At 42.3% G+C, this 13346-nt stretch overlaps 1 protein-coding gene across 1 annotated transcript in view; it reads left to right on the plus strand.

Moving 5' to 3' along the window:
- igf2r (insulin-like growth factor 2 receptor) overlaps window positions 1-13346 on the plus strand; it is a 137261-nt gene that overhangs the window by 62110 nt on the left and 61805 nt on the right. Inside the window, exons 14-21 of the mRNA XM_078405195.1 lie at window positions 130-264; window positions 2308-2455; window positions 3136-3310; window positions 3944-4059; window positions 5946-6111; window positions 8318-8494; window positions 11253-11351; window positions 13069-13170. Coding sequence (XP_078261321.1) covers window positions 130-264; window positions 2308-2455; window positions 3136-3310; window positions 3944-4059; window positions 5946-6111; window positions 8318-8494; window positions 11253-11351; window positions 13069-13170 — 1118 coding nt within the window. The remainder of the gene's footprint in view (window positions 1-129; window positions 265-2307; window positions 2456-3135; window positions 3311-3943; window positions 4060-5945; window positions 6112-8317; window positions 8495-11252; window positions 11352-13068; window positions 13171-13346) is intronic.

Below are 13346 nucleotides of genomic sequence, written 5' to 3' on the forward strand. Positions count from 1 at the left end.
TTATTCTGAGGCTGAATGAACCCTTTGGTCCTAGACTCTCCCACTACTGGAAACCTTATGTGGAACTCTGCTCTTGCTGGCAGGATTCTGATCAGCCTGCTATATTTATAATTTTCTGCTTCCTCGCAGGCGATCTCGAAAGTCCACCTATCCTGAATTCTGGGCTGGACGAGTGCTTGCACGAGATTGAATGGCGCACGGCGGCTGCCTGCACCCTGTCTAAAACCTGGGGCGATCATTGCAGGGTTTCTGACCCAGACGCTGGTAAGCACCTGAACCCTTTTCTCCAACATGTGTGAAACCTCATTGCCCACTTTTAAACTTCAGTGGATGTAATTCGGAGCTTTAAGCAGTCGGAACTGTTGTGCTAGTTCTTTGCTGTTGAATGTCTGGTACTAAATGTCACGAGTTGTGGAGAACACACACTTCTAAGATTAACGTAATGGAATATGCAAATATTGATATGTAAGAGTATTGGGGATTATGGGGAGAAGGCTGGAAAATGGGGTTGAGACGGAAAGATAGATCAGCCATTATTGAATGATGTAGTAGTAGACTTGATTGGCCGAATGGCCTAATTCTGCTCATAGAACTTATGAACTTCACTCTGGTCAAGTCAAGTGACAATTTCTAAAGTAGCTATTGAATCTACTTCCATACTTAAAACAGTGAGTGTGTTCTTTATAATGGACTAACAATTGTTGCGTGTACCAGGATACAGTGAAAAGCTTTTTTGCTGCATGCTATCCAGTCAGCGGAAAGACTGTACATGATTACAATTAAGCTGTCCACAGATAACATTTGGTGCAAGATAAAATCCAAGATAAAATCCGTGGTCCGAGGGTCTCCAATGGAAACCTATGGTTTAGGTTTATTGTTACGTGTACCTAGGTACAGTGAAAAAACCATAGCCATAAGACATGGGAGCAGAAAGACTATTCGGCCCATCGAACCTCCACCTCCAGGAGATCATGGCGGATCTTTTCTCTCCCCTCAACTCCATTCTCCTGCCTTCTCCCTGTAATGTTTGAGCCCTTGCTCATCAAGAACCTATCGATCTCTGCTTTAAAAATACCCAATGAAATGCTTTGTGTTGCATGCTATCCAATCAGATCAGGTAATGCTATACATAAATACAATCAAATCAATCTTAAGTACAATAGAGAGTGGAAACGGGAATATACAGAAGGAAGAATATAGTACTGTACTGCACCATAAACACTTGCTTGTGCTTTTGCCAATCTCTGTCCTGACACACTCGCCTGTCAGCATTCATTCTCCTCAAGTACCTGAATCAAAACCTCTCTCAATTTACTCCTTGTCTGCTGTTCATCTATTTCTGCGGATTTTTTCATTTCCCGTGTATTTAGCATAATTTAAAGTGTGAATAATCACAAGTGGCACCATCTTCTGATGCAGCAAGTTCTGGTTGGGAAAACCTTTCCAAAAATTGATAACCAGCTTGTGGTAGGTATCAGGGTGTGAAGAGTAATATTTGTGATGAGGAGCAAAAAAAAGAATGTCAGAAACAAAGCTCTTGTATACCCTCAGACTAGAGAAATCAATCACATTAATGACTCATAAAGTTGTCAATAAATGTATTGGTTGTTCACACAATAAACTCCTAAAATCTAGGTGAACAATTGCCTGCTCGCTTGCTTTCTGGTTTGCACAGAAGTTGGTTTGCCAAGAGCTTTAACTGGAACCAATAGCAAAAGTCTATCAATACACTGTCTCCAATTTGCTGATTAATCTGAATGCAAATTTCGTATGGATGATTGATTGATTGAATGGTGCAGCATGGAAACACAAGCCCACACTGACCATCGATCATCCCTTCACACTAGTAGTATGATATCCCACTTTCGCATCCATTCCCTGCACAGTTTTGGAGGCTACTACAATTTTGGAGGCTACTACAATTTTGGAGGCTACTACAAACTCTCAGGTTTTTGGGATATGGGATGAAACCAGAACACTTGGGGAAAACACATGCGGTCACAGAGAGAACATGCAAACTCCACACAGACTGCACCCGAGGTTGGGTTTGAACCTGGGTCTCTGGCATGGTGAGGCAATTTGGGGGCCTAGACAGTGAATACAAGGACGTTCTAGAAGCATTGAATTAATAATGAAATGGCTGATTGCAATTAGAGGGAATTACAAATTGTACTGAAAATAGCTGCGCTACTATGCCATTCTAATTATTCAGTTTCCTTTGGAGAAAAGGAAGTCTTTAGATCTGAAAAACTTGCAATTTCCTTGTATTTAAGAACTGTTGCAGCTTGTTGTTCTTTAATTCTTTAGGCTTCTTCTTTGACCTTTCGTCCCTGACCAAGCAGAACGGCAGATATGAAGTTAAGTCTGAGAAGTACACCTTCTACATCAATGTCTGTGGCAACGTCTCCCAGCGAAATTGTGATGCAAATTCAGGTGCTTGTCAGGTGGCGCAGGAGTAAGTATCATTGTTACTTCATGTAAATAATATGGTTGTATAACAGTGACATTTTAGTTGATGCAAGGAACTGCAGATGCTGGTTTACAAAAAAGAGGCGCAAAGTGTTGGAGTAACTCGGTAGTCAGGTCAGGACCCTTCTATCTGAAGAAGGATCCCAACCTGAATCGTCACCTATCCATGTTCTCCAGAGATGTTGCCTAATCCACTGAGTTACTCCAGCACTTTGTATCTTTTCTTTTGTGACATTTCAGTTTGCTGGTAATAAATTATTGAAGTATGGATGTGGACGGACATGGATCACGTGCAGGCAGGGGAGATTAATTTAACTTGGCATCCCATTCGGCATGGACCTTGTGGGCCAAAGGCCCAGTTCCTGTGCTGCATTGTTCTCTGCTCCATAAGTAATATTGTAGTGATATTCTAGTGCTTGAGGTCTTTTACAAGGGCCAGAAACAAAATTTGTAGTTTACTATTTTATAGATGCCATTTCAGGAGATCCCTCTGCAATTAATGGTGGTGCTTATTTTTAATGAAATGTTTGCAATAAGAAATTAGGAAATGTATTCAATCGTGACATTTCTACCTGAAACACCTCCTACAAAAGATTTTAAACTGTTGCTTACATGAAGTTGAAATTGTTTCCCAATTCTGTTCTAATTGTGTCTGATCCTTAATAGTGGAAAGGTATGGAGCCTGGGAGTATCCAATTCCACACTGTCGTATTACGATGGGATCATTCATCTGGAGTATACAAATGGGACATCGTACAATGATCAAGAACACACACAGCGATCTGCTCTCATAATGTTCCTGTGTGATCGCGGTGCAGGAATGGGACATCCGGAATTTGAGGTCAGTTGTTGGAATGACTAAAAAGCCTGTGCCATTGTTAAAACGCAGCAACGCGTTTTTTAAAATAATGTCACTGATAATTCTTCCAATTGAGGATCTTGAGTAAGGAATTCCAGAGTGGGGGGTTGAGTGTGCTAAAATACAAGAGAAGCTTTGGGTCTAGGCCTCACTCAGTCATACCCTCTCCCTTCCCTGCCCCCCCTCTACGAGGAATGGGCCCAACGGGTCCACTTGGCCTAGTACTATATATAAATACATTCAAGTCAAACTCAGAGTCAAATACAGAGTGCAGAATATAGTTCTCAGCATGGTAGCACATCAGTTCCATTGTCAAAGTCCAATGTCTGCAATAGGGTAGATGTGAATCGGACAGTACCCTAGTTTATGGAAGGACTGTTCTGAAGAGGGGAACCAGCTGTTCCTAGGTCTAGTGGTGCACACCTACAAGCTTCTGTCCGATGGGAACAGGGTGAAGGAATGACTAGTGTTGAACAAGTCCATGATTATTTTGGCTGCTTTTCCGAAGCAGCGTAAAGAGTATGAGTGAGCAAATGCATGTGTAAATGGGTAGGATTGGGTCAAAGGACAATGAAGGAAAATATGGAGTTACCTGTTATTTTTAAATTGCTTTAGGAGGAAGATGAGCACACTTATAACTTCAAGTGGTACACTGAATATGCTTGTCCTGAAGTGCCGTTAGAGTGCATAGTGACTGATCCGGAGACAAAGCAGCAGTACGATTTGTCAAGGTAAGAATCGTCAGTTTTTATATTGCAAATTTAAATTCAAAGATTACATTTCAAATGTATCTTAAAGTAGCGGTTTCCTCAGAAGATTTTTCTCTTTCTGGGGCGGTAGATGTGAAAATGGAGGCTGTACGACTGTCATTGAGATTAAAGGAACTGAAGATGCTAGTTTGCAGTAAAGGCCACAGTCTTGGAGTAACTCAGTGGGTCAGGCAGTGTCACTAGAGAACATGGATAGACGTTTCAGGTTGGGAACCTTCCTCAGATGGTCCCTTTCCGAAATGTCACCTTTCAATGTTCTCCAGAGATACTGCATGACCCGCTGAGTTACTCCAGCACGTTGTGTTGTTTCATGTAGCTATCATCTGGTTTGTGCGAGTTCCACATTCTAAATTAATGCAGCAACAACCTCTACCTTTGGAGCATTGTTGTAATTATTGTAGGTATTTGGGTTTAGGTTTATATATATATTGTCATTGGTACCGGGGTATAGTGAAAAGCTTTAATTTGTGTGCTATCAAAACAAATAATACTTTACATGAATACAATGAAGCTAAACACAAATACAATAGGTAGAGAGAAGGATAAAGATACAGCGTGCAGAATATAGTTCTCAGCATTGTGGTGTAGCAGTTCCAGTGAAAAAGTCCAATGTTCTCAATGAGGAAGGTTGGAGAATGTGGACCTAGCTTGTCGGAGATCTGTTCAATATTGTGATAAAAGAAGGGAAGAAGTTGTTCATGGATCTGGTGATGTGTGCTTGCAAGCTTCTAGACTTCTGCCTGATGGGAACAGGGAGAAGGAGGAATGATGGTGCGATGGTCAGATTTTTCTTGTTTATATTTTTGGTTAATAGCATTGCATTTTGGTTAATAACATTGTAATGAGTTATAGAAGGTTGCCATTTCAGTCAGTCTAGTGAGTGTGTGGTCAGGATGTGACCAGGCTGTGCTGTCTTCATGGTTGAACAAGTTTTAACGGTGGATTTAGAGGCTCGGTTAGAGCCCCTGTGGAATTGTGTGCACGAGCAAGCTGTTTTGAGACTCGCAGCATTGTCAAGATGGGAAAGGTAATTTTGTCCTTTGCTTTCTCTTTAATTCATCTATACATCACCTGCAAGACAGCATTATTATCAATGCACAATAGCCTTGCAGCAAGTGTGGGTGAGGGACGTTGGCAAGCTTTTTGTGCCTGTTTCATAGTTTAGAATAAAATGAAGTGACCTAAAAATTAGAGTTGCAGTGTTTCGATTTCAGTTCTAAACTCCAGACAGGCTTATGTCTGGTTTTACAACCACTGAGATACTGCACTCAGCTTTAACGTTTTCAAAAGCTCTTCACTAAACCTCGGTACATGTGACAATAACTAAACTAAAAACTCAATTATGTTTTTGCTTGCAAGCAAATGTTTACTGTAGAATTGAATTTCTGTCCATTGAAAATATCAAATGAGATGGGTACGTTTTGAAAAGTATTTCTGTAGAAACTTGCCAACCTCTACACATGGAGCTCTTGTGTGATTTGTAGCTGTGAAATAACTTGTAATTTTAAATATTACAGATAATGCCGGCTCTCTGCAGCTGGGAGGGCCACTGCCTCTCAGTGTCAGTAACCTGGGTTTGATCCTGACCTCTAGTGCTGTCTGTGTGGAGTTTGCATGTTCTCTCTGTGACCGCGTGGGTTTCCTCCCACGTCCTGAAGGAGTGTGGGTTTATAAGTTAATTGGCCTCTGTAAATTGCCCCTACTGTGTAGGGAGTGGATGAGAAAGTAGGATAACATAGAGCTGGTGTGAATGGGTGACCAGTGACTGTTTATATGCTGTATCTCTAAACTAAAACTAAACCAATTTATTATTTTGTATGTCCAAAATACAACCCTCTGCTGCTCAGGTTATCGAAGTCGGAAAGCGGTGATAAAACCAATTGGTTCGCCATGGACACGTCGACAAGTAACCACAAGAAGTATTACATCAACGTTTGCCGGGCACTGAATCCAGTCGAAGGCTGTGATCGCCATGCAGCAGTGTGCCAGATGAAGTATGAAAGAGACACAACGGTACATGTAACACACATTGCATTAGTGTTTGTTAATGTGACTGTCATGCTCCTACTAAAGCAGTGTTGAGCCAGAGATTTGGACAGAGCCTAAATTGGTGGAATTTAACATTGCCAACTACCATCAGGCTATTGAACAGTACAAACACTAAATAAACTACAAAATCTCTTGGTTGCACTAGGAACTTTGGGCTTTTGTTTTGTATTATATTTAGGTTTTATTTATTGAACTCTATGTTTGTTTATCATGTTATCTATTGAGTATTGTGTTTACAAACATGTTCTGCTGCAACTAAGAAATGTCATTATTCTGCGTGTGTGCATGACTCTTAACTCTTCAGTTTTCTTTCTATAGGGATTTGTAACTGTGAAATACCTTGTAATTTTAAATGTTACAGATAATGCCAGCTCTCTGCAGTTGGTAGGGCCACTGCCTCTCGGTGTCAGTAACTTGGGTTTGATCCTGACCTCTAGTGCTGTCTGTGTGGAGTTTGCATGTTCTCTCTGTGACCGCGTGGGATTCCTCTGGTTGCCCTGGTTTCCTCCCACGTCCCGAAGCAGTGTGGGTTTATAAGTTAATTGGCCTCTGTAAATTGCCCCTACTGTGTAGGGAGTGGATGAGAAAGTGGGATAACATAGAGCTGATGTGAATGGGTGACCAATGGTTGGTTCCTGGAGTGGCTGTTTACATGCTGTATCTCTAAACTAAAACTAAATGGATATGAATTGATTCGCTTAAACCTTTGAGTTGATTCGCTTAAACCTTTTATTTTATCCAACCTAAAACTTTTCAGAACTTTATCAATAAGATGTGAGAGTTGGGGACAAGTTATGTAGCCTGAGCTGTCACTGGAAGTAGCATAAAGTCTGTGTCGTGGACTGAGTAAAGGCTTCAACAGAATTAATGCTGAATAAATATCTTGTTCGATTGATCCATTTTATTAAATAACATTTGGCATAAAATCTGATCAAAGTGTAAATAAATATTTGGATTTATTTGGTCTAATGTCATGGTACTGACGGACAGCTATAACTATTAACAGCTGATGAGAAGTCAAACTTGTGTGTTCAGTTTTCATTGACTGAAAGTCATTCTGCAAACCAGTCCAATTTTACCTGAGGCCACCTCAGCTGCACCAGACCATTACTAGTTCCTAATCCGACACATGATTGTTATATCATGTCACTGCATTGGACTGCACCAAGTGTAAAATAAAATATGGATGCAATTTTTAAATTTTAGTACGTTGCAATAGCTCATACAAATTATGCTTGCTGTGTATATAAATTTGAACAATAAACCATAGAGAGTGCTCTCTATCATACCTTGGGTGGTTCATTTTTGTTGTTGTGCCTTTTAATGCCTCAGCCCCAAGGTTTAGGTTTATTATTGCCATGTTTACTGAGGTACAGTGCAAAGCTTTGTTTTCCATGCTATCCAAACAGATCAGATATACCATACATGGATACAATCAAGTCAAACTCGATAACAATGGATAAGAGCAATGGGGAAGATAGAGTGCAGAATATAGTTCTTGGCATTGCAGCACATCGGTTTGAGGTGTGGGTAACATAGCCGGTAGTGCTGTTGCCTCAGCACCAGAGACCTAGGTTCGATCCTGACCTCGGGTGCTGTCTGTGTGGGTTTCCTCCGGGTGCTGCAGTTTCCTCCCACTTCCCAGTTGTGCAGGTTTTTAGGTTAATCAGCCTCTGTAAGATTGCCTTTAATGTGCAGAGAAAATGAGATAACATGGAACTCGTGTGAATGGGTGATCTGTTATTGGCATGGACTCTGTGGGTCGAAGGACCTGCTTCCGCATTGTTTCTCTAAATTAAACATTGTAGAGCATCAGTCCCAAATTCCAGATGCTTAAATAGTATGCATAAGTAGCACAGCAGGAAATTCTGCCTGCTTTTAACATGAAAAACAGTAGAAACCAGCATAACAATAAGTAGAAGGGTCCCATTCCAAATCATCACTCATTCCCCCCACTTATATTGCCTTATCTGTGTTCCTCCAGCAGTTTTTTGTTGCCAACTATGTTTGGTTGCGTTAAAACCCTGTTGAAACGGAGAATTGACCCAGGTGTATCCTGCTTTGAAGTTAAAACTGGTTGAACAATAGTTTGTCCAACTTTTATATTCCAGCAATGAGTGGTTTAAACACAGTGGAAAATGGGTCTAAATATATATTATTTCATATGCAGGGTGCACTTTATGAAAAAGTATCCATCAGCAATCTGGGAGTGGCCAGAAATGGCCCCAAGCTAGAAAAAGGTGGACAGATTATCTTGGAATATGTAAATGGGACTGAGTGTACCAATTCCGATGGTTCTCAAGCCTCCTACATTACACGTATTCATCTGAGCTGTTCAACAGAACGGGTAAGGAAATTTCCCCTTCCCTAAATTCCCAATTAACAGTAACTGGTTTATGTAGCAAGATAGTGCTTTCTTTATTAAAACAAGCTTGATCTGCTTTGCTTTGAAGTCATTGATTTGCTTCTTCCTCTTCCAAGTATGCTAACTTTCCAATTTTCTGAAAAATTTCCTGAACTTCCAAGCAGGAGACAGTGAAGGTGTGAAAACAGGGCAAAGGGAATGGAGATCAAGGAAAATGTAAAATAGATCATTGTTAGCTGGGAGATGGTAAAGACAAAGCAAACAGAGATAATGTAGTTGGAGACAGTAAGACTGGTTGGAGAACTGGGGCGGGGGGGAAGGATGGAGAGAGCGGGAAAGCAAGTGTTACTTGAAGTTAGAGAAGTCAATGTTCATACTGCTAGGATGTAAGTTGCCTAAGTAAAATATGTGGTGTTGTTCCTCCAATTTGCACTGGGCCTCACTCTGACAATGGAGGAGGCCCAGGACAGAAAGGTTAGTGTGGGAATGGGAGGGGGCTGTTAGTGTCCAGAATGCGGGAAATCAGGTAGGTTCAGGCGGACTGAGCGGGGATGTTCAGCAAAACGATCGCCGAGCCTGCGCCTCATGTCGCCGATATACAGGAGTCCACATGGAACAGCGGATACAGCAGATGAGGTTGGAGGAGGTGCAAGTGAACCTCTGCCTCACCTGAAAAGACTGTCGGGGTCCTTGGACGGAGTCGAGGGGGGAGGTGTAGGGAAAGGCGTTGCATCTCCTGCAGTTGCTGGGGAACGTACCTGGGGAGGGGGTGGTTTGGGTGGGAAGGGATGAGTTGACCAGGGAGTTGCAGAGGGAACTGTCTCTGCGGAAAGGGGTGGAGATGGGAAGATGTGCCTAGTGGTGGGATCCTGTTGGAGGTGGCGAAAATGTCGGATTATGTGTTGTATGCGACGGCTGATGGGGTGGAAGGTGAGGACTAGGGGGACTCTGTCCCTGTTACGACTGGGGGGGGGGGGGGGAGCAAGCACGGAGCTGCAGGATCCTGAGTCCTTGGTGAGGGCCTCGTCTATGATGGACACTAACTCCCCCTCCCATTTCTACACTGACCTTTCTGTCCTGGGCCTCCTCCATTGTCAGAGTGAGGCCCAGCGCAAATTGGAGGAACAACATCTCATATTTCGCATGGGCAACTTACACCCCAGCGGTATGAACATTGACTTCTCTAACTTCAAGGAACCCTTGCTTTCCCTCTCCATCCCTCCCCTTCCCAGTTCTCCGACCAGTCTTACTGTCACCAACTACATTATCTCTGTTTGCTTTGTTGTTACTTTCTCCCAGCTAACAATGTTCTATTCTATATTTTCCTTGGTCTCCATTCCCTTTGCTCTGTTTTCACACTTTATCTATCTATCTCCCTCTGCCCTGATGTCAGTCTGAAGAAGGGTCTCGACCTGAAACGTCACCCATTTCTTCTCTCCAGAGATGCTGCCTGTCCCCCTGATTTACTCCAGCATTTTGTGTCTATCTAGAGCTTTATAAGTAACTGGTGAGAGTTGGGTGAGTTGCTATGTAGTCTGAGCTATCACTTGAAGTAATGGAAGTGGAACATAGTCTCTGCCATGGACTGAGAGTAAAGGTCATAATTTGATGTTGCTTTTTGTGTAATTTGTGCACAGTATCAATAGCGATATCTATTGTCCATTTCAATGTCAAGTCAATGGATATTGACAGATTCTTAGTACCGGTGTCAAGGGTTATGAAGAGAAGCCAGGAGAATGGAGTTGAAAGGGAAAGATAGATCTGGTATGATTGATGTAGGCGTAGACATGATGGGCCGAATGGCCTAATTCTGCTCCTGTAGCTTATGAACTTATAAGAGCGTAAAGCCCTTGTGGATGTTGCACCTCTAATGGGATCACCACTAATCTTCATTGCTTTCACATCACTTTCTTGCTCTAAGCCCATATTTCTCAATTTCCTTAATATCCAAAAATCAAACACTTTGCTATGATTATATTTATTGAGCATTCTATTGAGATAGCTATTTTACGCCAGTGCATGCTGACATTTATCAAATTTCCCACCCCCACTGTGTCCTATCATGGCCATTGTTTCTGAAGGTCAGGCGTGCTTATCGCATAGTGTACAAACTAGCTGCTGGATCTATCTGAGATTCCACAAACAACATGAGATGATGAGAGTTATGGGCAGTAATTGGCTACTTGTGGCAAGGAGAGGTTGGACGGACTTGAATGGCTTTCAGTGGGATGCTGGAGGTTGAGGGTAGATCCAATAAAATTATATTCATGTGGGCACCAGGAACTGCAGATGCTGGTTTACACAAAAAGACAAAGTACTGGAGTAACTCAGCAGGTCAAGCAGCATCTCTGGAGAACATGGGTAGGTGACATTTCAGGTCGGAACTAATTTTGCTACACTAATTTTCATTAATATTATTTGCCAGGGGTGGTGGTGGAGGCAGATCTGATAGTGACATCTAAGGGGCTTTTAGATGGGCAAATGGAACTGCAGGGATGGATCATGTACACGCAGATGAGATCAGTTTAACGATATCATGTTCAGCACAAAACATTGTGGGCAGAAGAGCCTGTTGCTGTGCTGTAATTTTCTGTTCTGATATAATAATTAATTCAATTGTCATGATTATAACAATATATCAATAATATCACTGCATTAATTTTCAGTATTGACTGCATCTATAGAAATGGTGGCAAAATATTCCACGAGTCATGTACCTGCTGATTTTTTTAACGTATAGTCCACAGGTCCAAGGTTCATTGACCAGAAGAACTGCATGGTCACTTTTCTTTGGGAAACTGAAGCAGCCTGTCCTGTCACAACCACGGAAGAAGACAAGGTAAGCAAGTGGTTGTCAAGGGTCGACACAAAGTGCTGCAGTAACTCGGCAGGTCGGGGAGCATCACCGGAAATAAAAGATGGGTGTCTGGTCGGGACCCTTTATTTTAAAGAAAGGTCCCGACCCGAAAAGTCACCCATCTCTTTTTCCATAGAGCAGCCTGACTCGTTGAGTTACTCCAGCATTTTGTGTCTATCTTTGGTATAAACCAGCATTTATGGTTCTTTGCTTCTACACTAGGGTTATCAAGAGAGTTCATCTTCCACAGTGGATTTCAATATCAATCTTTAGCTTCAACCTTGATAGAGAAAGAATCGAGGTCCTCCCCAGCATATAAACACCTGAATTATCTATAACCTGTATTATGGTATTCTTATGGGGGACAGACGTATCAATTTGCTAGTTGCCGTAGGGCCGCGGGCATCTTCTGCTGTTGGGAACTCGCTTGTGAATGAGGCAGTCATTTGCTTGCCCTGCATTTAAGGTTGTTCTTACAATCTGGTTGGGCGTGTCTTGCAGCAGGAGAGGCCGAGCGGGCCAGTGGATAACTTTACTTTACTTTAGAGATACAGTGCAGTAACGTGGGAACAGTAGTTCTATCCTACACCAGGGACAATTTACAGAAGTCAATTAACCTACACCTGTACATCTTTGGAGTGTGGAAGAAAACTGGAGCACACAGTGTAAACCCACTCGGTCACAGGCCCCTTACAGACAGCAACCATAGTCAGGATCGAACCTGGGTCTCTGGCTCTGTAAGACATCAGCTCTACCACTGCCACCAATGCTGGTGTTTCAGGCTCGTTTGCCAAATTCCGCACCAGGCTTGTCCTGCCCCTGTGGCAGAAACTGGACACTGCCAGGGTGAAAGGATGAGAGTTTTATTGGAAACAAAATTGGGCGCAGAGATCAAACTCTTGGCTCCCATCCTGGGCTTTGGTGACAGATAACATTGCATGGGCATGAGGTGGTTCTGATTGTCCGTCTGCTGTTGTGCACTTTATTTGTTTCCCCTGCCCCCAACCCTCTCAATCTAGGCTACCTCCTTTCCATCAGAGTCCAATTTAGTTTCAATTATAAGCTAGAAAAAGCAGAGAGAAGACTTACAAGAATATAGTCAGGGAAGAGCCTGAGCTATAGGGAGAAGTTGGGCAGGTTAGGATTTTATTCCTTGGAGTGCAGGAGGCTGAGGGGTGATCTGATAGAGGTGTATAGACAAGGTGAATGCGCAGTCTTTTACTCAGGGTAGGGACAATCAAGAACTAGAGGACTTGGGTTTAAGGAGAGAAGGGAAAGATTTAATAGGGACCTAAGGGGAAACTCCATACAGACAATACATGAGGTCAGGATCAAACCCGGGTCTCCGCTGTTGTGAGGCAGCAGCTGCACCATTGTGTCGCACAGATTCTAAAGACTCTCAGCATCCGAACTGTTTTGCTTTTGAACTTCAGCTCGCAATGCGTTTTGTTATTTCATCCAAATAATTTCATCAAGTTTGCTAAAATTTGACATGGATTTATAGTGAACATTTTGAGTTTGAATTATGTTAAATTAATTGCAATATTAGTCCTGGGATCTGACCGAATGCTCAAGGTTATGATGAAATGCATGGAATTAATTCCAGCCCCTCTATTCCACGGAATTGAAATGCTGCTTTTATAAAACCCTTTGTATTGTTGTGGAACTTGTTGCTGGACTGAAATGTTTTTCTTTCTAGGGATGCTCAGTTAAAGATCCCAACACCGGTTTTGTCTTCAACTTCCTGCCTCTGGCTTCAACTGCAGGTTACTCGGTGACAGGAAACCAAGTAACATTTAAGGTGAAATTAATTCACGTGGGACATTCTTGTAAATTAAAAGTGTAAAATACCAAACTGAAAGATCCTAAGTGATCCTCCATTCTTTTATAAATTGTTTAGATGCAAACTAATTCTACTATTTGGTTGAATGCTATACAGTAGTTTTTAAACTGTTACAAGAGGGGAGAGGAGGAGTG

This window comes from Rhinoraja longicauda, chromosome 9 (assembly GCF_053455715.1).
Source record: "Rhinoraja longicauda isolate Sanriku21f chromosome 9, sRhiLon1.1, whole genome shotgun sequence".
Lineage (NCBI taxonomy): Eukaryota > Metazoa > Chordata > Chondrichthyes > Rajiformes > Arhynchobatidae > Rhinoraja > Rhinoraja longicauda.